The sequence below is a fragment of the Ambystoma mexicanum genome, chromosome 8, assembly GCF_040938575.1.
Source record: "Ambystoma mexicanum isolate Mex_15411 chromosome 8, UKY_AmexF1_1, whole genome shotgun sequence".
NCBI classification, from domain to species: domain Eukaryota; kingdom Metazoa; phylum Chordata; class Amphibia; order Caudata; family Ambystomatidae; genus Ambystoma; species Ambystoma mexicanum.
Genome location: NC_090929.1, coordinates 342897851 through 342924664, shown reverse-complemented (window position 1 = coordinate 342924664; position 26814 = coordinate 342897851). Strand labels below are relative to the sequence as shown.

At 45.5% G+C, this 26814-nt stretch overlaps 1 protein-coding gene across 1 annotated transcript in view; it reads left to right on the top strand.

The window, feature by feature from the left end:
- Nucleotides 1–26814, top strand: part of LOC138471920 (ectonucleoside triphosphate diphosphohydrolase 8-like) — a 349536-nt gene that overhangs the window by 311924 nt on the left and 10798 nt on the right. Inside the window, exon 9 of the mRNA XM_069609793.1 lies at nucleotides 16724–16861. Within this exon, the coding sequence (XP_069465894.1) occupies nucleotides 16724–16861 (138 nt within the window). The remainder of the gene's footprint in view (nucleotides 1–16723; nucleotides 16862–26814) is intronic.

Sequence of the window (26814 nt, the reverse complement as noted above, 5' to 3'; positions counted from 1 at the left end):
CTGTATATGCACCCTCGTCTTCCCTAGTGACAGCGTTTTGGTGAAGAACTTTACCAGGAAAAGGTGGGACGAGCCAAGATTTAATGGCCCGTTCATTGTAGAGGACTGCACACCCCCCCCCCGTCGTCAAGCTCCAGGGAAGAAGGGCATGGATCTTCATAAAGATTAAGCCCTACATAGGGGAAAGCCTTCCTGCTGCATCCGACTGCAAAGAGACCATGGACAACGGGGAAGAACATCAGCACGTCCAAACAAGATCCATGGTGAAGAAGAAGAAAGCATGAGCAGAAAACCAAGACAAAGAACCCGGATGCAAGGTCTGGCATAGAACGGGACAGGTTCCCCAAGCAAGGGGAAATAAAGACTTAATGAACACTCTGTACATCCCAGTTTCAGGGTAAAGAGAAGCACATCCTTAGCCACAAAAACATTGATAAAATGAGCGTTCGAAAGCACGACATACTCAATTAGTACAAAGAATCAAGACTCTGATAGACTGCAAATAAGACATTGCCTGAGAGTGTAACACAGTATCCTGAAGCAATCAGTGTGGAGACTTTGTTCACAGAATTTATGGTACTTTCCGGCAGAAGTCTCAAGTTGGATGTTCTAACCTATTTCCAACTCGTGGTGCTAGCATATCCATCACTCGTAGGGAGAGGAGCCAGTGTCACAGACTTTATCCAAGATCCGGCCAACAAGAAAATTATCTGGCAATTACTGACTGTCATCACTGAAGCCTTCATTGCACTATCACAGTACGGTGATAAGGGTGCAGATGCTTCCACCACAAGTGATCATTGATGAACTTCCATATACCCTATTTTTCCGCATTATAGAGGAATGCCCAGGACTCGTCGGGAGAACCACAGATACCCTAACCTTCATCAGAGATCCAAGAAACAGCTAATTCCTAAACCAAGTGTGGTACAAATTAAATTACGTGGTTGAAATCCACGCAGCAGGAAAGTGTAAAAACTGTTCACGTCAAAAGAAAGGATTGTGATCAAGACCCAGCAAACAAGGCAGATGTCCCTGACTCCCATAGATACCCAGCTAGCCCACAATGTCATGCTCAGACTAGTCAAGACTATCCTGAAATGTTAGGAAGGCCTGCAGATGTTGATGCCATCACCTTCCTTAGAGATCCGGCCAACGCCCCACATATGGGCACACTTCTCCATAGCATAATACTCCAAGTAGAACTGCTCAACTTCCAGCGAGAATTCCTAAGGAGATTCCAGTGAGACCTTAGGCGGGGGACAGATCGAGGAGACAAAGACTGTTCACGCTGCAAGAAACGCCTGTGATCTAGAGGCTAGAAAATCAGAGCAAATGTCATTAACACCAGAAGACAGCCAATATACATACCGTGTTTTCTTCCACCTGATTGAACACTTTGCAGAACTAGTGGGTAGACCCAGCAATGTTGACATACCCGCATTCCTCAGAGATCCAGAAAAAACCGCGCAATTAAACAGGCTCCTGAGGGCTATCATTTTGGACATCCACTGCTGAGGAGAGCCTTAGAAGGAGAAAATCCAAAATAGAACTTTGTCGTCATTGTTTCACCGTGGAGCAGATAGAGAAAAGAGACACTTCCTCAACTTGTCGCTGAGAGACCGAACGAAAGGAGCAGACACAAGAACTTCGCCATCGTATTTTTCCTTTTCCGAATCCTTCTCATTTTTTTCTATTTTTTCATATATTGACTTCTGCTTTTATTTTTGTTCCTGTTGGTACAACATCTTACTTTTGCGATTTTGACTCATTTTCTATTTTTCCATATTTTTATTTTTATTTTATTCTTGTTCCTATTTTTACAACTTTATTTTTGTACGATTAGCTAATTTTTTCCTATTTTTGCCACACGTGCACTTTTATTTTTATTTTTTTAGCATTCTATTTTTGTGTAATTTGTAGCAGTCCTTTCAGTTCTTCTTTCACATTAAACTGTCACCAGCATGTCCTCAGGACCAAGGCAAATTCGAGGCATCCAGTGGGACCTCACCTACTTTAGATACGCATAAATAAATGTAATGTATCAGAACTGCTAGCCTAACCCTTTTCCTTAGTCTAGCACAGGAACTGTACTGAGGACCCAGAGACTACCGTCGTCACTCACATGAGGGGGGACATTGGAGAAGCACTCCTCCCTCTAATAGTAACGAACTCTCAAAATACGAGACCAGAGCAAAAGAAGGAATAAATAACTGACTCTGAACTCATTCGAAATGGGGGCCCAGAACAGTAACTAGGTTTTACCCCCAAAAGAAGGGCGCCCCCGCTTTCCTGGGAGAAAATGCTGCCAGATGTCTTACAAATCTATCATGTGTATATGCTTGGTGATCAGCATTGTCTTTCTGTCATTGACTATCAGAACTGCTCTCTCCATTGGTGCACGAAGCACCCCAATTTCAGTTCACCTACCAGATAACGAACAAACGAATCCCACAAAAGCACCCAGACCCTACATAGTGATTCCAGTTCCAAGAAAAGCTAATGATGAAGCAAATGATTTAAAATTGAATGTAATTAGCAGTGATACGTATACACTTGAGGTAATGAATGGGGAAAAAATATGGAGACAGGGTCAGCACGGAATGAATGAAAATGTTGCACTGACCACTGCACGCACCCACACACAGGATGCACACAGACAAGGGCAAGTGTCAATGGCTACAAGGCCTCCAACGAAGGCAGCAGAGAAGGAGAGACTGCCTGCCGAACATTCAATTCCAGAGAATAGTGGAGATAACCAAGAAAAGCCAAGTGAATTACCAAAGATGGAGGAAATAGCTAAATCCCTCAAAAGAACAGAAGTGGCCACGAAAGAACTCACAGAGAAGACACACATGCTAATAGATTATTTGTTCCCATTCATAGTCCAAGCAAAGAAACTGCACGAGGAGTTGAAAAACAGAACCATAGAAACTATAACTGCAAGCACACCTGCTCCAACGCAAGGAACAAGCCGCAGGCCTACAACACAGCCACAGGTTGGGAGGTTGATGAACCAATGGTGGTTACAGGAAGTTTATGGCAGACTGCAAAAGGGAAGGAAAGGAAGCACAAATACTCCTCTTACCACAGCGGTGCAGTCGAGGCAGCCTGCTCCATTGAGATACCCGAAGTGGAAAAGCAGCACAGATGCATTCAGAGACGTAGTCATAGCAAACTACAGAAGAACGCTGAGAATCAAAAGAAGCCCTCATGAAGATAACAATGAACTTAATGATTACCTGGACAGCACAGCCCATCTCAGAAACAACATATGGTACCAACACATGAAGGAAGTAGGACAAAGGCCGTCAGAAGGCGAATGCTTCGTCTGTGCACTCCTACCATACAGCATGGGAAAATCCAAGATCTTCGTGGCTGTAGAAATTGATGTCCTTACAGCACACTGTATGTCACATGTAGCAATGTGCAACACCAGAGGACAATTTATGGGAAGAGACGCCTCGTTGATATGGGCCAACGAAAAGGATTACCCGGATGAAGATGGCTACGTCCAGGACATTAAAACAAGAAACCGAGCACACACCAGAAATCATGTGATCAGGTACGAGAACCCTGGCGTCAAAGGATCAGGGATAAGATGGGAAATAAACCCAAGATTGAACGTTCAAGGAAAAACTGCAGATGAGGCTCAAATCTGGAAGAACAGAGGCCAAATGCAGATCTGGGGGTCAGTGGTCTCACCAGATGGATGGGAAGACGCAGTAGTAATCTGCCGAGCGTGGATGGTCCTTGGAGCCTGCAAGGAAGCAATAGAGAATTTGCAGAGGTTATGCAGCCTCTGTGGCCAAAGCTAGTAAAGTTGCTACCATGGGTCGAAGATAGAGGGGGACCCCTACAGATAGTGCCACTGGAGAGCCTGAAACTATGCTTCAGAAACAATGGCACAAGGAAGATGGGAGAGAACCAAAACTGCGGACGAATCTTTGAAGCTCCGGGATTGACACAAGGAACCACAGTTATTATGGACCATTACTGGGCGTGTGGATCCAAGGCATACATAAGGCTGCTGAAAAACCTGGGAGGCATATGCACACTAGTGAACATCCACGTTCCCGCACTAGTGATCCCTAAGAATGACCTAAAGTTGGACAGTTTCCCAAAAGCAGATGCTCATCTAAGAAGAAGAAGATCTGTGGAACTGGTATCCAGGAGGAAGAGAGAAAATTACTTTTCTCCCAAATCAGAAGAGGCATTCCATGCAATCCCGTACGAACACAGGCTGTTCAGCCTCACCTCAACAGTATTCACAACACTACTCCTGCCTCACATCCAATTTGGAGTGAATACTAAATGGTTGCAGATAACCAGATGGGAGTTATTGCAGACCATCAATACCACTATAAAAGGATTCAACGCGATCAAAGAAGAGCTGAGAGAAATCAGACTGATGACCCTCCAAAACAAATCTGTGCTTGTAAAGATCACTGCAATGGATGGAGGTGTTTTCGCAAAAATTGGAGAATCATGTTGCACATTTGTACCATCACATGATGAAGAAAACGGAACCCTAACAGAGGACATAAGCATGCTGACAAGCCTGAAAAACCAGATGATCGATGAAAGTGACGAAGTAGATGATGACAGCTGGTTTGGAGACCTATTCTCATGGGTCCCAAAATGGATGGCAGATATATTCAAGTTTCTGGGAGCTCTACTAGTAATTGTATTGCTAGGATTCGGTGTTATCAAGATAATCATTACACAATGCCAGACAACTGCAAAGAAAGCCATAGGGATGAAAATAATGATTGATGTCGAACCAGGATGGAAGCCCAGAGACCTGACTGATGAAGAAATAAGAGACTTTGTGAAAGCCAGCAAATTTGCGCCAGAGGGAACAAAGTTCACATACCCTAAAAAACGAAGAAGGTCTGAAGGAAAATGGATCTACTGCAGCCCAAATGGACAATGTCAGCTAATGACATGGAATAAAGATGAACATGTGAAGACAGCAGGGAGTTTGAAGGGAGTGATAAAAATATGGACTCCAAAGGCTCACACATTCACACCATCATGTACCAACGCAGAGGACGATGAGCATGACACTGAAGAAGCAAAAGAAATGAATGCAAAGGAGATTGCAGAAGTGGTCGATGAACCGACCAGAGTGGGGAGTGTAGAGGAGGTCCCAGACATGGCCTGCACCCCTTCCCCTCATTTTGAGGTACCGGGAGCGCACTCGCCAAGATATGTGACTTATGAAAAGCAAATTAACCTACAAAGAGCTGCACTGGGACTCTGCCCAGTATGCATCAGAAGATCCATACCAGTTGAAGCACGCATAACCAGACAACCCTAGGCGGCACAGTACCCTATCAGACAGCCATACCAGCCGCTGATACGAAATGAGGAGTACCTACACACGGTCCATGAAGAGACCCCAAAAGCCTTAATGGAAGGCCAGTGGAAGTGACACAAGGGCCTGAACAGATCCGAGAATGAACAAGAGCAGCTATCGGAGATAACACGCCAGTGCGAGTAACTACGAAATTGAATGGAATAGACACAGAGAGGAGACAATGTTACAACGTGAGGAAACAGTGCTACGAGACAAGATGGAAGCAACCGTCCTGTTAAACGTGTGTAAATAGGCTTGAAATGCAAGATGCTAAGAAATCGATATTGCTTGCAATGCTTAGTAGAAGATAGAGCGGCAAGCGCCAACCATATATCTACATCAATAAGGTACATTATACAAGGGCGACTCCATTTTGTAAAAGCAGAAAGGTACCCAGGTGGCCAGAGGCCTGACAGGCTAAGTTTCGAAACCCAGCCAAAGGCAAGAAAAGGAGCGGGATTGAAACTCAACAAAGAGCGGCTCATGCCTAGGAAATCGAGGTCAACCAGAGAAGGGGAGGAGAGCGTCAGCTTACAAGACTCCAACTTCAGAGCATACCAGCCTGCCTCATGAAGGTCAAGATAAGGGGGGCCCATGCAGGTGGCTAGGCCGACATAGAATTAAATTCACTAAAAGCTGGAAACTGAAGCAAATTCATGGTGAACTAACACGTGACCAGCCAGGCGCGAAGAAGTACCATCGCCTGATGTCATCCAGGACCCGAGGATGCCATAACTTTTCCCGATAAGAGACTACAGTTTTTAGGCAATCCTTAGCCAACTAATTGAAACGTCACCCTAAAACACTGATTGATGGAAGGGAGGCATGGTGAAACCTGGGACACCAGGCACAGGGGTGTCCATTCTGCATGCTGCCAATTAAAAGTGGAAATTTATGTCTATGGGTGTAACCTGCCCAATCACAATGGACCAAGTTATCTGGAGTCCTATAGATATTGTAACCAATAGGACGTCGTAGTTGTAGTGACGTCTATGACGCGTAATTTAGAGAGATGGGCGTAGACGCCCACCCGATAAGAGTTATCCAATCCGCATGCCCTACTATCATATACAGATATAACACCTATACTTAAGTTACCTTTCCTAACCAATTATATTGCATTGTGATTTTTGTAAAGTTAGACGTCAGTAATGACGATTTTTGCCTATAAGAAGTGCTGCCCGACTGAAGTTCGAAGAAGTCGGAGCGAGACAGGTGATCGCACTACAGCTGATTCCCGTTTGTTTCCCTGTTTGATGTGCTTGTCATTAAACAGACTTCCCTTTGCCAACCTATTGAGTCCTCGTTATTTAGTCGTGTCGGAGTAAGTGAATCCTGCACCCCCTGTCCTCACATGGTGCAGCTATCTTGTCTTACTTACAAGTTCTAGAGGGTGAGTGCTGACCAATGGGCCCGTCAGCGAATTCCTCTACTCCAGAACACCATCAAACCCCCTGTCACTCAGCAGGTGCTCATCCAGTCCAGTTTTTTCTTTGCATTCTGGGATATGTACTCATAGGCAGTGTGAGCTCCTGGCTTGGGGGGGGCCCAAGCCCTTGACACTTTGAGGCAGAAGGAAGCACTCTGCTGTAGTGCCCAGACCAGCTCCAATAGCAAAGGGTTAACAGCAGGAGCATGTAAAAAATCTCACCTCGGAGCGCTGTGCATTTACTTATGTTTGGTACATGGGCAGAGGAGAAAAGGCTGCCCAGGTGATATTAATGCACCCACTATGAGGAAACAAAAGGCTTAATGGCTGGGCTCAGCTTTTAGAGGTCACATGTCTCCAATGATTTGCATCACATTGTGAAACTAGATAGCCACTGAATTGGGATGCAAGATGCATCTATTGGACTAAAGGAAGGCGTAATAGATAATCAGCTGCCTGGGCACAGAGGAAGTGGGCATGGGGACAGCACAATGGGTTTAATGCCCCACTTACTACCAGTTTTCCAAACTGTCATCCAGCACCCCCAAAAAGTATGAAGCTGGCGCCACTCCATACAACAACTACATGCCTGGAGTGGAAAGAAAACACCAGGACTTGATTAGCATTTCCAAATGACATAGGGCATGTTGGTATGTACAAGGCCCTAACATTTGTGTGGGATACAGAATTCCAGAGGCTTACAGTAAACACTTCAGAAATTATTGTGAGGACGCCTGCAGAGTGCCAGAAGCCAAGTGCTGAAGCACAGAGCAGCACAGGTTGGGACAACCCCAAGACACCCAGGAAGTGAGGGCGCACCAAATTCACTGCAGGGAAGCATTCTGTCCTCCTGAGAAATCTGTTCCACAGAACAACAGCAAGAGGCACATCAAGTTGCTGAGCAACATAAACCGAATTTCAAAGTAATCGCACAGGTTTTGTCAACGTTCGTACTAATATGGTTTTACACTTGTTAGTATTGCCTGGAGGATCTGCTCCAGGACCTAGGAGAATGGAAGTTATAAGACAGGATTCCACGTAGCCAGAGTGGCATAAAAATCAGTGGCCCATCGTGTAGCACCAAAAGTGCCGGCCCCAGGTCTGCCAACGCCCTGTGCGAGATTTTTCAGTGTCTCCCTCCCCCTGACCCCCGGTCTAGGGTGACCAGATTTTTTTTTTAAACTGGGACAGGCCATCGACATAGAAGTAGGACTAAAGTAAATACAAATAAAACAGTAGTCGTACTTCTATGTCACTGGCCTGTTGCTGGAGGCGGGAAGGGGGTGTGCTCACAGGCACAATCCTCTCATTGGTGGGGAAGTGGGAGGAAATGGGGGAGTGAAAAGCATTTCACGCCCCCATTCACGCAGGAAGAGACGCGCCGGAACCCGATTTCGGGATTTCGAAATTGGGTCCCGGCAAAAAACGGGACCGTAGCCACTTGACCATGCAAACCCGGGATGGGGATTCTAAAATGAAAAAACTCCTGGGACCCCGGGATGGAGGGTGATTTCCCCAGACTTTCCCAGGAAAACCGGGACGTCTGTTCATCTACCCCACTCCCCACCATCCCCAACATTCTGACAGCACTGGAACAGGTTGTTATACAAACAAGGAACTGACGTTATCCCATCAAAAATATTTATCTTGTTACACACACTGTTTTTTCCGTGTGGTGCTCTACGAACAAAAGGCTTAAGACTAGTACGCCTATGAAACAATAAATGTTGAACCCAAATACTCTGGATATCTAATTAATTTGATATCTCAGGCTACCCCGGAGCATCGAGTGTTGCTGCCTTGGAGCAAAAGACAATATATAGAGAAAATTACTGTGATAGCTTAGTGGCTATTTATTAATTGTACAGTTATTGTTTAGCAAATAGACATGATCTCCCAAAGGAGCATTTACAAAAAATGGTATTTTCAAAAACAGAAACCATGATCATTAAAGTGCACAGTGAATTACATTGAATAGTATGGAACATACATTCTGGTATTTGACAAGAAATAAACATTTTCAATCAAAAAAACATCCACACAATGTGTAACTGAATCCACAGTCTATATAATGAGTTAAAAAGACAAAGTGAAGAAAAGAAAACAACAAAAAGCAAAATCCCAACACGTCCTGGTTGTGTGTGATAGGGCAAAGCAACCAAATGCGACCCCCACCAGAGTCTGATGTATTAGTGGCCACGGCCAAAGGACCAAATGTCAAGTCCTAGGGTTTGAAGCCCAGGGCATGTGTGGTTCCAAACCAATGCCAGAGGTCAGGTCCTCCTGGTGACTTGGAGGATCAGCTGGTGGGAGTTTATCAAGAGACCAATCCTAGTTCATCGTCGGTAGTTATATTCCTGCTGATTTTGAAAAATGGGCCGTATAGCAATTACGTGTCCAATAAGACGTTTCGGCGGGCAGTGAAGGCTACCTTCATCTGGACCTGCGGATGTCGCTCTACGCGGGAAAACAGAGCAAAGAAAAGGAATCAGAAGGGGAGAGAGGGTAAGAACAAATCACCCCCAGCATCCCACCAATCTGTACATGCCTAACAATGGTAGAACACGTGAAGCACTAGTATTAAAAACGGGAGGGTTCGAAAAAGAAGGAGACATGAAGCTGGAAAGGTTGCCAAAAGGAGAGAACATTTGGCACCTGTAGGCTGGCACTACCCACCTGAACAGAGAAAAGGGGGGTTGTAGAAAAGAAGCTCCAATGATCAAGGTGACCAAGGAGGGGGCACGTGCAGAATTAGCACAGGTACTGTGTGGAACCGTGGTTGCAAGAAGCAGGTTCCTCTGTGGGGGCCCAGAGCCAGTCGAGCAGAGGGTGAGTTAGAGACCCGATGTGTCAAAACTGGAAGGCCTATCAAGGGGATACAAGAAACAGGAGAGAAAAGGATCAGAAAGAACAGAAACATCTCTAAGCTGCATCAGTGCAGGTCAAAGAACATGTAGCACCGAAAGGTAGCAGAAAGGCAACACTTACTACAGACACGCTGTAAGTCATGTCAGGTGCCGGCATGCGCGTCAATCAGTCAAACCCAGGGATGGGTGTGCAGTTGATGTGGAGCTTGCAGGTAAGTGGATCATTCCAGAGAAGAAATCAGAGTGTGGCTGGAGATCCTACAACAGGAGCAGACCAAAATATTGATGTGAATATGGGGCTGCTAATGATTACTATATGAATGCCAACATGATTGGGAAGAAAACTGGAGCAAGTAGTGGCTCAAACGATGTGTGGACCGAAGGATTCAGATGGCAGAAAGCAGTTCCCATCACAAAAAATGAGAGTACATTCCCATGCCCAAGACGGCGAATGAAGGATGCCGTGCCCAGATGGGTGATTAGAAAGTAACATGCAGGGCAACTCCAAAGGGTGGGCTCCCCAAATCGCATAGATAAAAAACGGTGCCCGACCGGTTGAAGCACACAGAGTGTGTCATGCAGAAGCCATACATCATGAAATGTTGTGGCAGGGGGCATGCAGTGAGGAGAAATAGGGTCGCGGTCCAATCTGCGTGCCATGCAGGGGAAAAGGGCTATGGTCCCAGGGGCTATGGTTGATTAAGGAGAAGAGGGGCATAGTGACTCAGTAGGGAGGAAGCAGAGTAACCCCATTAAAGAGGAGAGTGCTGGAGCCCCAGGGGTAAGGTGCCTACCCGTCTCCAAACGGCGTGTAGAATGAAGCCGTCGCTGTGAAGAGATTTCGAAGATGCGTGCCGGTCCGCATCCCGTGTCGCAAGTGAGCAGTGCACAGTGAGAGACACTGCTAAAATGCTAGAGCGCGCGTGATTCGCTTGAATGTAAGAGGAGATCGCGCATGCGTGGGTGTGAAGACACTGGTCCCATAAGAGCGGGGACCGCGCATGTGCGGAAACAGAAACACTGATCCTGGGAGGGCATGAGCACAGGGGCGGGCTCCTGTACCGAGTAAGCGGGCGCATGCGCATGGCATAGGAACGTAGTGTCCTAGTCGAGCGCATGCGTCCCAGGAGGCAGCGCCCATAGTGTCATACGAGTCGAGCCCGAAAAGAAGTGGCGGTAGGGGGGGAGAAAGAGGGAGGGGGGAAACTAAAAGGGCTGGCACGAATTGGCCAGTAGAGCAGGAAGTAGCTCCAGTATGAAGCCAAGGGGGATCGCCGAGGACAGGAAGAAGATGTGCATTCAGCTGGGTGCATGAAGCTGGTGAGTGCCCAATGTGAAAAACTTGTCAGGGGGCTGAGATTGTACAAGCAGAACGGCAATGTAGTGGAAAATCCACTTTCTTAAAATACAAACATCATGAGTTAAAACGCTTCTAGTAGTTTAACATGGTTTGTGTCAGAAGTAATCAACATTGTAATGCAAATTAGAGATTACAAAAGAGTCTCACGCTGTCAGATCACAGTTGGTACACATGTTGATGAATTCAATCATACAGTAAGTAACAGTGAACAAAAGGTGGGAGACACATGGCAACAGCGGCATAGGGGTACATTAGGAACCAATCCAAATCAGAGAGAGGAGAGGAGTCATGGAGTGGTGTGGGTCAGGCGTGTAGTGGAGTGGCCTCACAAAAGGCCCAAGCCCCATAAACCCACACCCTGTATGTTTTGTCAAAGAGAATTCAAACAGGCAAAATCAACATTGTATGTCAAAACTAGGGTCTGTAATCCACAACATTGGCCTCATTTAGTTTGTGTTTCACGGTATCAAGTTTGAAAACCCTCCAGGCTTCCTTGTGGTTAAGCAGTGTTGGTGTTGCCTTGGACCATATCCACCACCCACCATTTCATGTCATCATGACTATGTTGGTATTCCACATAATGTCCAACTAATGGGGATGTGTGAGTTCTACATCTGATCCTTGAGCGATGTTCCACTATTCTTTTGTGCACTGGTCGGCTTGTTTGGCCCACATATTTAAGTCCACATGGGCATTCGTTAAGGTAAATCACGTTCTGGCTTTTACAGTTCGAAAAGTGACAGAACACCCACTGTTTCCCTGCGATGGCGAAACTTTTAAGTTTGATGGTGAACCTGCATATGGAGCAGTTGCCACACGGGTAGTGCCCAGTTGGATTCCGTAGATTCCAGAGTGTGTTTCGTGAGGTAGCGCTGGTAAATCTTGCCTTAGTGAGGTGTTCTTTGAGATTTTTGGAGTGTTTCAAAGCCATTCGGGGGAATGGTTCGTGTTCCAGATTTAATTGGACTAACGGCCAGTATTTTCTGATGGCCTGTTTTATTTGTGTGGTTGCCTGGCAGAAGGTGGTGACACAAGTCATCTTGACTTCTTCCTCTGATCTGGGTTTAGGTTGTAGTAGGACCTCCCGCGGGGTATTCAAGGCTCTCTTGTAGTTGTTCTTCACTAGTTTACTGGGATACCCTCGGTCTAAAAGGCGTTCCTTAAGTTCAGATCCATGCTGGCGAAAGTCGTTTTTGTCTGTGCAGTTCCTCCTCAAGCGGAGGAATTGCCCATATGGTAAGTTGTCCCTCAGATTGCGTGGGTGTGAACTGGTGTAATGCAATAATGAGTTTCTATCGGTCTGTTTCTTGTATAGTGAACAAGACAGCGAACCTTCCTTCTCGCTGATTTGTAGGTCCAAGAAGTTGATATTAGATGGACTGGATTCAAGAGAAAATGATATAGACGGGTGACACGAATTGAGCCACTGTTGAAAGTTAAGACGAGAATCCAAATTGCCTTCCCACAAGAAAATTATATCATCTATGTATCTTTTCCAGTGGCTGATGTTGTTGAGAAATGGGTTTTCAGTATCCAGTACAAAACTTCTTTCGAACTCTGCCATAAAAATGATGGCAAGGCTCGGGGCAAAAGCAGCCCCCATGGCCGTGCCGCTAATTTGCAAGTAGAAGCGTTCGTTGAAACAGAAAAAATTCTTGGTCAGGGCTAATTCCAAAAGTTCAATTATGAAATTTGTCGGAACCCTTCTTTGTGTCATGTGGTGGGTCAGATGTGCTTGCATGCATTCAATTGCCTCAGTCTGCGGGATACTCGTGTATAGCGATGTAATGTCCATTGTAGCGATGCGGCTGCTCATTGGGTTATGTAGTTGGCCTTCAAAGCATTCAATGGCAGCCATTGTGTCCCTTAAATACGTAGGTGTCTTCTGGCTGAGGGGTTTCAAGAAGAAATCTATGAATTTACACAGGGGTTCAAGAATCGAGCCGCATCCAGATACAATCGGTCTACCCGGTGGATTCTGTGCATCTTTATGTATCTTGGGTAAAGCATAGAAGGCAGGGATGCGTCCTTCTGAGGTGTTCAAAAATTCTTCTTCCTTTTTGGTAATCCATTGATGTTCCAGGGCAAACGTGGTGGCCTCCTGTATAAGATGTTTGATTTCCAATGTTGGATCTTTCCTGAGTTTCCTGTAATTTGTGTCATCATCCAGGAGGGAGTTAACCATGGTCAAATATTGGTCTTTGCTCTGTATCACAATTCCCCCGCCCTTTTGTCAGCTGATTTTATCACAATCCCTGTGTTGGCTGCCAAGTCCTTGAGGGCTTGTCGTTCCTCATTCGACAGATTGAGTCGGAGTACAGGTGTCTTGGCTCGTATTTTCTGGACCTCTTGTAATACACATTTCTCAAATGTGATGATGGCCGGGGCCACTTCAGCTTCAGTAGGACAAAATGTGGATTTTGCACTGGAACAGGAGCAGCCTGAGCCGAGGGGCTGCCAGATGCATCAGAAATAATTACTTTTGTCATTCTGGTACGATTAGTGCCGTCTCAGGAACCTCTCAACGAGGAGTCCGGGGTCTGTCACTAATCACACCAACCCGCCTCAAATGCAGAACACTAGGGGGCTCTGTTCTGTTGTTCTGCTGATACTCAGAACCCAGCACGCTACTATTCTTGTAAAGAGTGTTTAAGGCTCGCCCCTGGCATGATTCTATTAATAGGTGCTGCGCCAGACCAATACTTAACTTTACATGATAACATGGATGGAATAGATTGAGTAGACGAAGCAGAAGAAATGGATGGAGTGGACGAAATGAATTGGGCAAAAAGGAATGATTTGTATCACTCTGCACCCTGTTCCCTGTGTTGTTGCTATATATCTGTAACCCCCTATATATGCTATATATCTGTATCCCAATATATACCTGTATCGACCCCTGTCCCTATATATCTGTATGTCGTTATGTCCCCACCATCCTATTTCATGTGCTTGGTCTTGGGCGCTTTACAGATAATCACCATATCACACCACTACGCTCACGCTCTACTATACACCATCATTCAACTAGAACACAGCTATACCCCTGATAATTCGGTGTAGCTGTTCACATACGAATATGACCCCATGAACACCTCATCACCCTAATAAAACGCAACTAGCCGAGCACATTCCGGTCTAGCTGCTCACATAGGCGTTCCTCAGACCTAACGCAGCCAGAACCCAGTCTGGGTGTCGACCCACCAGACTGCACACATCCAACTGATATCCTAAACACCACCTATAGCTAGGAAGCAGCTACCATCCGACAATTGCACCAGCTGCACACATACTCGGTGCACCCACGCACCTTACAACTCCATCTCTCTCTACTGACCTGAACTACGGTTCCTGAGGGCGTTCAACCTACCAGTGCTTTGAGGTCATACCATTGATATATAAAGCGCTATATAAATGCCAAGTAACATAACATAACATACATGACACTGAGACCCAGCATGGATCTCAGTATGGCACTCCCTCTATTTACACAAGCGACGCTCTGTCAGCTATGCTATCAGTGCAGCTCTCCTGCTCGCGCAAGGCCCGCACTTTTAACAGACGCGGCCCGGGCACTTATTACAGTGACTTAGCTGGAGGCAAGGTGCCCTTTATTTGGTGAGCCGGGGGTGGGGGATTCTGGAGGGTACCCTTGTGCTGCTGCACCCCTGAGTGCACCTTGAGCTGGCGCTGAGCACCAGCAAGCTTTAGCTCAGGGATGATATAGCAGTTTGAATCTGTATATCCGGCTATGAAGGGGGAATCAGCCCAGGCCGAGTGCTCTGACTGACTTCCAGGATAACTCATAATGGACAGACAGGAGTGATAAAGATCAAGTTTGGTCTCCGCCCTCAAGTATGGTAGTCAATCGTTTGTATTTATTTATTGTGCGCAACATTTTACAACAACCTTTTCACACAATACGTAGCTTAGATTCATCTAACACATATAAAAAACCATCACTTTGTACTAGTCAATAGTATTTATTTATATTCATTGATATTATTGAGGGACTGACGTCCCCACCGGTGTGTGTCGTGTGTGAATGCTAGACTGCCACTGTTGCAGACCATGTCAGTCACCATAGCATCCGTCCCCATATTTTAGATATCTGTGAATGTCATCTTGGGCCTTAGAAAAGATGCCATCCTCATGGACATTCCAATTGCAAGCCATCTCCCGATATTTCTACAGGGGGGCAGTGGAGTAACTGTGCTGAACATGTTTGGGGGTGGGGGGGCATGACATGTAAATAAAAGGGGTCACTGCCAAAGTGGGGGGGGGGGGAACCCCTCTTGTCCCACCCTAAAATTACGCCCATACGGAGGGTGCAGAGTCCAGTCCTCTCATGCAGTTTTGGGTGGGCTGCACTTACACCCCAACTGTTTTGAAGTTTGTCGGAGACAGACCCATGTTGCTGTTCGTCTTCCCTTTCTACCATTGGCCCTTTGGCTTTCATGCATCTGTTGGATAGCTCTGCCTCTCTTTCTGTAAAGTAACGTAAATGTAATGTAGTACAAATAAATGTATGGAGACGCAGACCAAAGCCAGAAGGCATCTGGGCTCTAGCAGCCCAAGCATTTACATTAATATTATTTGTCAAGTTCACCTTTGGGCATCATCTGCAGAGCGCCAAGATAACTCCATGTGGGGGCGGGGTAAGGGAGTGTGTGTTATGCAAACATAAGTCCTTCATTCTTCTGCCCCTCTCTCTGCACAGTGTACATGGATTTGTTGCAATTACTCCAATTGAGATCCACGCTTGCACTTTGAATTCCTAGATAGGGTCAGAAAACTATTTTTGTATTTATTTCGTGTCTTGTAAAGCACCACTAGATTACAGAATACTTCAGCGTATGTGGGTGGAAACAAGTGGCGAGGGCGTGTTTAACAGGGTAAAGTATGGCGGCTTTCAATTGGCAATCAGCGTCTTTGTCTTCATGGCAGAGGTACATAGCTTTGACAACCCACACTTCACCACAAGTGCGCTAGATTCAATTGGTCCAATGGGCCATTGGTCTCCTAGACCACGGGTAGCCAAATGGTGACCTTCCAGATGCTTGCCTTACAACTCCCATGATCTCTTGCCACCGGCAATGCTGGCTGTGATTGATGGGAATTGTAGTCCAGAACATCTGGAGGGTGGCAGAAGTTGGGATTGATGGCTTCTGCAAAAGCTGGCTGCTCGGGTGGCCACCAATACTCCTTATGCAGTCCACATTACTCCTGTACATCGGGCACTTCATTGGCTCCCAGTTGCCACGAGAATTGAGTTCAAGTCCCTATGTTTGGTCCACCGGGTGCATTACCACCAAAGGGCTGAGTATCTTGAAGAGAAGTTTGTCCTTTATCTCCCTCGGTGTACTCTTTGCTCTGGCAATGCATGTTTGGTCATGGTTCCCAGATTTCGCTTATCTAGGGTGGGCGGCCTTGCCTTCGCAATTGCTGCGGCAAAATTGTGGAATGCCATGCCTCTTGCTCTTAGACGCACCCAGAATCACTACGAACTCAGGCAGCTTTTGAAAATACTGTTATTTTTAAGCTTTCTGATCTTGCCCCCAGTCCTGTGCTGTGTATCCTAGCGCCACGATGCCCTTGGGTGGACATGCACTATACAAATTTGCTGCTGACCTCCCATGCAGGACCAAAGTAGGGTGCAAACTGTCGGAAATAAGCTGCTAACATTTACTTTCTGTTGGTTCCAGCTGAAGAGAAGCTACCCCCATGAGGCGGAGGAGAGGCTGCGCGACTACTGTGGCGGTAGTAACTACGTCCTCACCTTGCTGCAGGATGTCTACGAGTTCACAGAGAACCAATGGCACAACATCTTCTTTCAGAAGCAGGTGAGGGGTGACAGTTTTGGCATACCCCAAAAGTAAGCCTTCTTCTGCATTTGTGGTGCTCGTTAGTCCCTTTGTTGCAGGTTTCCTGGTGTTGAGATTGTAAACTTGTAGGGGGTGCTAGGACTACATATATGAGAATGAAGCCTGCAATTTCATAGTTTACAGCAATTGGGAACAGAATGCTACATTCCGGTTGGCAGGTACTATCATGGATGCTTACTAAGGAGAGATTGAGCTTTCAGGAAAGAGCATGGCAGGCCGTCAAAACTTAAAAGCAAACATCCCTATAACCTTTTTATTGCCTTCCACGGAGGGTGTTACATGTTTCTGGTGGCCCAGGTAAGTTAGAGGTTCAGCGCCTCTAATTCGCGTTTGTAGGGATGCGCACAAGGACAATTCGAGGCCAAGGGAATCCCGGTCGAGCTGCCTGGGGCATTGCAGGAGAGCGACACTGGGCATTTCAGTAGGGCATTATACAGTACTAGAGGTGCTTGCGTATCATAGGCCGATCTAGTGCTCTCTTCTATTTTCTCTCTCTCTCTCTCTCTCTCTCTCTCCCTCTCCCTCTGCACTCTCTTTCGTTCTGTGTTTCACTCGCAGTGAGGTGCGTGTTTACGATCAGCCTTTGCGGAGGGCTGTGCGACCAGAGAAAAAAACAGATTTAATCAATTCCAATATATACTGTAGTCTGACCAGTTAGTGGTGAGTACATAAAATGAAACAATACCTTGGTGCTCAAAGAAGGAACATATCTCGGCGTTTAGTTTGAGTGTGACCCGTTTCAAGAAGAAAGGAGGGTTTGAGAGACAAAATGGGGTGTACTTTCATCAAAATAATCTTCTTTTAAAAAAGACATTATTTCATTGTGCTAACATTGCCAACTGTTTCTTTTTTACATGTTACAATGTTCATGTCTAAATATCACTTTCCGTATATAGTTTATTCATAAGAGGCTCACACCTGTCTTACTGAACAAAGCACATTATGAAAACCTAGAATAACTATATCCATTATTTTCTGCTATATGTTTATAATTCAAGGCTGGACAGTCTGGTGCACTCCTATCGTTCTCTTTCGAGATACTCCAATGAGAAAGGGGAGAGGGACAAATAGCATCAGGGTTGGTTCCATTCTGCTTTGCATAAAATGAAAGTGCATTTTGGGAACAAAAGAATGACCATGGATCTTTATATTTGAGAAATATGTCAATGATAAAGGGGACATATGCTTGAATAACTAAGAATATAAAGCACCCTGGCTTGGTTCACGTTTCATTTTTCTCAACACTCACCTTAACATTCAGATGTTTGTAACATTGAAACATGTATACGAATTCGCACAGCTTCAGTATTCGATTATGGCTGTGACATCAGTCACTAAAGAATCACTACTCTGGATTTTGATCAAGATCAAGTGTATTATATTATCTGTTCTTTTAAAAGCATGACACATCTGCTTTTTGCCAAGTGACTAGGCTGAGGCCTTAGGCTGCATGCTAAGCTTTGTTGCGATGCATCCTAAGCATTTCTGACATCTGAGGCGACTCTGTAATGAGACATGTGCCAGAGGCATGTAGCACGGTCCAGTTGAGGATGAATAAGCGAAGAGAATACATTGTGGACACGACTCATGAGCGCTTGGGAAGCCTGCGGACGGCAAGAGGGATGCCACCCCTAAGGGTAAACCCTGCTGGGAGCACCCAGTACTGAGAGATGTGCGATAGCCAGGACCCTCCAGAAAGGTTACAAGGGAAAGACAAAGTAGTGGTGAAACACTTATAACGTGGGGCTACATTACAGGCGAAGGATTGAGTCCAAAGCAGTGGTACACCTCAGTGTGCGCCTGGGGAAAAAGGCAGACCCAAAGAAGCAAGCTCAGTTGGAGAATGGCGAACAGTGGACTGAAACACTGCCACTAGAGCACCTACTTCCAGCAGAGGCATGACCAGGCCTTAATTTGGGCCAATGTTTGCCGGGACCCATCCCATGCACTTATCTTGAAGTCAGAGCTGATCACCGGCACTTCTTAGAGGGTAGTGTCTAGTTACCATCAGAGAAAGCAAGCCTACCAACGCTCGGCCTCTCCATCACATGAGCTGCGTGTTACCTTCTGTTGTCTTTCGGGTAAAGCATGCAGGAGAACCCCAAAGCTAATAGACACTCCAAAGTTCATCCACATACAGACAGACTGGAAAGCAGGCAGTGTAGACTAGTGCTGTGGACCAGACAGATATGGGAAAGTGAGCTGAACAGCAGATTTGAGTATGCTCTGCATCAGGTCACTGATACTGGTATGGAGGGGCAATGCTGAGAAAGGCCGACAAGAACTCTAGATAGGGACCACAAATGGTGGGGTTAAACTGAACTGGGATCGGAGGGGGCAAATGAAGAGGTGATGAGGACCATCCTTACCTACTAGTTCCCTTTGACCTCTCAGCAGCATTTGACACAGTAGACCACCAGACACTCACCGACAATCCACATCGCTGCATGGGGATCAGCAAGATTGTCTTCAGCTGGTTCAATTCCTACCTTGTGAACTGCCAACAGTTTGTAAAAGTTGATTTGTCCAGATCAACAACTCTACCCACCATATGTGGAGTCCCGCAAGGATCCATCCTCTCCCACGTGATCTTCATTCTTTACATGGAACCGCTCTGAACCCTCTTACCACACAACATCCACATTCGCCAACATGCAGATCTCCCTCAAGATATCCTCCATGGAAGACATACACAAGCTGAAGGCCTGCCTCACATTGATCCAGTCCTGGATGTCCACTGCTTACCTCAAGCACAACCCCTCCAACGCTGAATTCCTACTGCTGACCAACAACACAGAGCACCCGGACATCCAGACCTGGATCTCTGCTATGAACCTCGAGTGATTCACACCCCAGCTGGCCCCCTGTGCCAAGTCCCTTGGGTTCAACATCGACAGACACCTCACGATCAAACAGCACATAGCAATGATGACACAAACGGCCTGGTACCAATGTTCTCTCCTGCAGAAAATCAATGCTGAAGTCCCCAAGTTACCTCACTGAGAAACTCGGTATCCCCTGAGGCCTGTAACCCACCAGAAGTAAGGAAATGTGCAGACTTGAATTACGACAGCAGCAGGAAGGAAAGAACCAGAAGACAGGCCTTCTCTGTCTATACTTCAAGACTCTCAAATCTCCTCCCTATCTACATCAGACTTGCCCCATCACATCTACAGTTCAGGAAATAACTCAAGACCTTCCTCTTCAAGGAATAGCTCCTCCTTAACACCTAGATCCAAACACCCTGCACTCCCCACTCTACCTGAGACTCAGTGATCTGCTCACCTCTGTCTTCCCTCCATGCTGCCAAGTGCCCACCCTCCCGTGTTAGCTCCCCGCTCCTTTTTTCTCTGCTTCCCTCACTGTGTTCTTCCCCCTATGATTGTAAAGCACTCTGTTTCTTCCTGAATCTAAATCTGCGCTCAATAAATACTGTTATAATAATAATAATAATGAAACAGGTAGTTGGATAAACACTTGTGATGTAGCACGCACTGTCACTTGGTTGGAACGCACTTCACTGCAGGAGCTTTCTTTTTCATCTAATCCAGAGCAAACCTTCCGCTCTTAACTGCTTCAGATAAGATATGTTCTGTGATTCAACAGTAGTGAAGAAAAAAAGGGGTGGGGGTAGCCAGGCAGTCATATTCATACCTAGAGTACTTGTGGACATGTCAGTGTCATGCCAAGTGAAAGGACGTTGCATTCACAGCAAGGTTTGAAATTGACAAGAGCTGGGCGCTATTTAGCTCCTGGTTATGGCCAAGGGGAGCCTGGTTAGCTTGAAACCAGCAGCGACCAGGAGCTACTTTGAGCCCCCAGGCAAGTTGTGCTATTCAAACAGAGCTATGTGACATTAACTGTGAGGCCTATGCAATGTGCATAAAACGAATAAAGGACGCACCTATGGGACATTTGAAGCATATTCCATAATATATCATAAAATGAAAAGGTAGTTTGCATCTTGCACACAAGTTCAATTTGTTGTGCACTATGTCCTAGCTCCTGGTTCCCCAGAGGCATCTCCTGTCTAACGGGTGATGCTCGATACCCAGGAACTCGTTCTTTCTCCTGGTCAACAAATCCTAATTTCGATCCCTCAGCAAGGATGTATCAAAGATTAGAAAGTGTTAAAATGGTGTAACCGAGGGCCTGACGTTGCAATCCAGTGACTACTTTCAGTTTACATTGCTCGGGGAGGACGCATAAAAATGTCCAAATGCCTTAATGAAATGCAAACGGCAAAAGCGCCTTGTACGTGTCGCCTCCAACGAGACGTCTGCATACAAACGCAGTGCTAGTAAAGTCCACTGGCTTCAGGAAACGTGAGCCGCCATTGACATTTGTAAACTCTCTGGTGCACTGTAAGTAGGCTAATGCAGCAGGAATGTAAAGTGAGAAGCATTGTTGGGACTGGAGAGGTTAATTTGTGCAGGGTATGCTAGCTTCAGCTGGTTAAATTACAAATGCGACCTCAGTTGATTTCATGTACCAGGTACAAACGCATGTCTTTGCTGTTCATTCGAAAGCGTTGCCCAATAATGTAAGCAGGCAGTACAAACACTATGACAGTACCCAATATTACAATGCCCGCCGCAACCCCTCCTAAATATTGGGTGCTCTGCTACATTACTTAGCATATTTGGAGAGAAATGTATTTTCCTTGATTTGTTTTCATATTCAATTATGTGTGAGTCGCCATTTTGAATGCTGTGTAATATTGTGATTTCAGGAAAACAGAATGTTCAGAGCTATTGTGACTCCAGGACAGAAAGGCAATTTGCACTCGAAGGAATTTATTTCGAGGTTTTATAAACATGCCCGAATGGTGGCAGTGCAATAGCTTCACAGCGTATGTAGATGGATGTCCGTTTCAGCCTTGTGGTCTTGGACAATTTACACACTCATCTCCATTGTTTCATGGGTGGGATGGCAATGGGCACTAGGGATGGTGCATTCATCATAATGCAACCTTTCAATCTTGGTCAATCAGTACGTTCAGTATATTCTAGAGCCTGGAGGATAGCTCATGTCCAAGGTGCTAGCAAATCCTGGTCCAGCACTTAGCGACTGGTGAGCGCGTTATACAAGATTAAATAATTAATTATCCTGATTTATATGCTTTATGAGGAAGGAAGCCAGTATAATTCTGCAGTTGCCAAGCCAAAAGTATGATTGCTTGTTTTGATTTGGTATCTGTAAAACAATGCTCAGTTTGAAAATGTATCGTACTAAGATGTTGTTAATGTCCACATTTGGTAGATCATAAACTGTGGACCTCATCATGAGTTATGCGCTGAGATATCGCCCAATGCTATTAGCGTTACAGCTACTCGGTCCGGTGCAAATACCTAAGTTGTGGTGTGGCCGTAATTCCCCATTTTGTTAACAGTCAATAGGATTCTATGGGGCTTTTCGGTGCTATTACCACTGGCGGTTATAGCACCGAAAATGGGCTGAAAGTCGGCATAATCACCTCCAGCTCAAAGCTGAAGGTGAGTCCCCCGACCTTCCCCGAAACTCGGTATTGGCCATAGCGGTAGTGCGGCGGTAATAGCGGTATGGCTGCTATTCCACCGCATTGCCCAACCCGTGATGAGGCCCTCAGTTCCATAGGCCGCCTCCCTTTTAAACATTACGTATGGATGGGATTTAGAAAGTCCCAACCTAGATAGGAAGCAAAGGACCGCTGTACATGCTACACCCTCAGGGTTAGTATGTTAATTGATGAAATAGGAAAAGTATTCCAAGCGAAGAGAAAGCAAACACTTCCTAACCACTGAAAGACAGATAGAGGCATACATGCGAAACCTTAATGCATTCGTTTTTCGTTGTTTGTTTATTTGTGTGCACATGTCCTCAATATGTTTTTAACTGATTTTAAAAAATGGTATATATTTATTTATTTATTCGTATTTTTAAAGCGCACATCAGCCGTTAGGCATCATGGCGCTGTTACATACATTCATAGCTGGTTACAGAGGGAGGAAGCTTGTTGGTTATACAGAAATGAGCAATTACAGTTCATCTTATGATTTCGATTGACGTGAACATCTTGGTAGCGTAGGGTGTTGTGGGAGGCTAAGTGAATAGTGTTGTTTTGAGGGATTTGTGAAAGGAGTACAGAGAGGGTTCTGCTCTAAGTGCATTGGGTAAGGCATTCCAGAGTTTGGGTGCTATGTGGGGGAACCCAATGCCGCCGGCGTTAGCTCTTTTTATGGAGGGTACGCAAAGTTGGTTTGCATGGTGGCTCCTTTTAGGGCGGGCAGAGATGTCCTTGGATATGGTTTCTGATAGGTAGGATGGGGTGGAGAGATTGATACATGTGTGCGTAAGGGTGAGGATTTTGAAGTTGACCCTCTCCTTGACTAGGAGCCAGTGGGCGTCACGTCTGGCCTGAGAGATATGGTCACTTTTGGGAATGCGTAGGGTGGCTCGGAGTGCGTTATTTTATACTATTTGGAGCTTGTTGATGTTTTTTGTTGAGGTGCCTGCAAGAAGGGCATTGCAGTAATCAAGTTTAGCTCGTATTGCAGCTCTGGCAATGGATAGGCAGTTTTGAGTGGTTAGAAAGAGTTTTATAGCATTTATAAGTTTGGTGGTGTTGGAAGAGGTAGAGGATATGGCGCAAACCTGTCTTGTCATTGAGAGGGTTGAGTCAATGTTGACTCCAATGGTATTTTCATGATGTGGAGACTGTTATGTTGGTGTTGTCGATGGTGAAGTGATTGTAATTTTGGTTGAGTTTGGACAGAATTTCCTTGGGGCCCATGATGATGATCTCGGTTTTATCCCCATTTAGGCAGAGACCATTGACTGCCATCCAAGTTGGGATGGTGGCATAGATCTGGAGGAGAGCTTCTGCGTCTTCGTCATATGCTCCAGTGAGTGTAGGAGGACTTGGGTATTGTCGGCATAGTTCGTGTAAGCTATACCGAGCGCGTCCAACATGTCAAAAAGTGGTTTGGTGAACAAGTTGTCGAGGGTAGGTTCAGTAAATGAGCACTGGGGGACTCCACAGTTGATGGTGGTAGGGGCTACATTGGCCTGGTCAGAGTATACCTTCATGGCCTTTACTTCTAGGAATTAGGTTATCCAGGAGGTGGTTTTGTTAGAGAAGTGGGCTGCATTTGATAGATGGGAAGTGAGGATGTCATGGTCAACAAGATCAAACACAGCAGAGATATCAAGGAGGAGCAGGAGGGCAGGTTTGCCATTGTCCATTATTTTGGTGATTTGGTTCTTTAAATCTAGGATGGTGGTTTCTGTGCCATGGTCTTTGCCGAAGCCTGATTCTTCTGCCTAGGATGGCATTAGATTCCAGGTAGTGTTGGATTTGGTTGTGGGTGGCTTTGTCTAGGATTTTGAGGAGAAAGGGGACGGTGGTGATGGGACGGTAGTTGTTGGGGCATGCAGGGTCTAAGGTGTTTTTTTTTATGAGTGGGCAGACCCATGCTTTTTTTAGGCTTTGTGGTACAATTCCAGAGGAAAATGAGGCATTAATGAATGCTGTTATGATAGGGATCAGCGAGTCGGCACATTCTTTGATGATGTTCGGGGGACACATGTCCCCTTTACACGTGGAAGGTTTGATGTGTTTGAGAAGGTCCGCAACTGTGATGTCTCTGAAGACGAAGAGAGGCGTTTGAGTGAGAGGATTAGGTGGGGAGGGTGGGGGTGAACTGTCCTGATTGGGAAGGGCTTTGCGCTGTGCTAGTGTTTTCTCTTGGAGCATCTTGACTTTGTTGATTAGTGCAGCCTGGATGCTGGAGCACCAGTCTTTGTCTTTGATGATTTCATCTGGGCTAGTGGTGGGGGAGATGAGATCTTTGAAGATCGAGAATAGTTCCCTTGATTTTGAGTTAGCTTTAGGAATTGTGTGGTTGAATGATTCCGACTTAGCTAAGGATATGGCTTTTTTATACGAGGATGAGATCTCTTTGAATTCATCCAGGGGGGATTGGTTAAGCGTGGATTGCCATTTGGCTCAGGCTTGGCGTTTACTGGTGTGTAGCATATATATGATATGTGTGTATATGAGTGTAGGTGGTAGGGGAATACGGGTGGTGGTGTGAGCTAAAGTGAGGTTTAGTGGGCACCCCCCAATTAAAAAAGAAATCAGTGAAAAACATTGGGGAAAAGTGTACTAGCAAAGTGCACAGGAATAAACAAATAGTGATCAATAAATGTAGAACCTGTGAAGTAGTGCCGCCAGCTCCCTCTGAAAAATGGTAGGCTGTGCACTTATTTTTTTTTTTACAAATAGTACAGGTGAGTACCAAGTATCTGCCGTATGGTCAGTGGTTGAGAAATGTGCCAACCTGAACACTTAGCACTGGCTGGAAATGACTGGTACCATACCTTTACAGGAACAGTTTGCCCTATGAGAAGGAGGGGACTATGTGGAAGGAACATATATGAATGCCTCCCTGGGATAAACATGTCTGAGGCACATGGGGTGCGTCAGAGGCAGCAGCCGAATCCTGAGGAAGCACAGCGAGAAAACCCATGGCAGTGTGGTAGGCTGGACACAGATAGCCTGTATGCACATCTAGATGTGTAGACAAGCAAGTGTGATGACCCTAAGGTGTGACGGAGAAGAAAAATAAATCACTTCAAGTATAGTGGTGTTCTTAATATATGTGAATTATTGAAACAGTGTGTGTTTTAACATATTATTTTTGTATGTGTTTAGTCACCTCACCAAGACCTTTCCATAACTATATTTATTTATTTATTTATTTATTCATCACTTTATTTACGTTTCACAAAAATCACATTGCAATCAATACATAGGTTTTGTGTTTTAACAATTTCTAGTAAGTTAGAACACAGTTCAACAAACCTATCTCTAAATCAAAGTGAACACAACAGTTCAGAAAAGTAAATCCCAATAATCTCCCCAAAACCCACACAGATTTAAACAATTACAATTTGATACACAAACCACACAGACAAAAGACAAACCACAAGACCAAAATTCATCCCCCCACCTTTCCCCCTCAACCGACAAACACATATATATTCCAGCTAAAGATGCTCCAAACCACACTTAACCACACAAATCGTTAAAAGGATAACGCCCTTCCCGATTCAGTCTTTGATGCACACATTTTTCAAATGCTGAAAGAGTTTGCATGTCTGTTAACCAACCCTCCACCAGCGTCTTCTTTCTTGTTTTCCATGCTCTCAATATTTGTTTAGTTGCCACAAGAAGAGCCTTATCAATCCAGCATGATGCCTCACATATAGTATCACACCTACCCTTTGGTGACAACAGAATCACCACCATCGAAGTACGTGGGAACAAAACACCCCGGATTGTATCTAATCCATCAAGAAAATGTTCCCAGAAATCTGCCACTCTAATGCAATTCCACAAGCCTCTCTCTGGTTGACAGCCCCAACATATATATGTTCCTATCATTCCCAGTTTATTCATCCGTTCTGGAGTCCAATAAAGGCGGCCTAAGACCCTTTGATGTGTATAGCGCAAGTTTAAATCCATCTTGGCTCTAACCGGCACCCTCCATAGCCCCTCCCACTCTTTTACTGATATATTCCTACCAACAACATTAATCCAGTCTTGCCTCAACTTCTCCCATGAGTCCAGAAATGGGCCCTCTACAGGCATTGATTTTAGAAAGATTGACACCATGCCTCAAAGATTTCACAGATCATTGACATATTTAGCATCTGTAGTCTTTCAGCCAACAGTTCATCCAGAGCCCTATAACTTCCACGCTCCCTCCTCCCAAAACCATATTTCTCTAATAACCCCATAAAGCGTATCAGTTTCCCATCCCACCAAACATCCCCAATTTTTAATATGCCTTTGTTGACCCAGCAGCGCCAGTTCAACATTTTATTGTCTATTTGTAACCCTGTATTATTCCAGATATATGCCACGC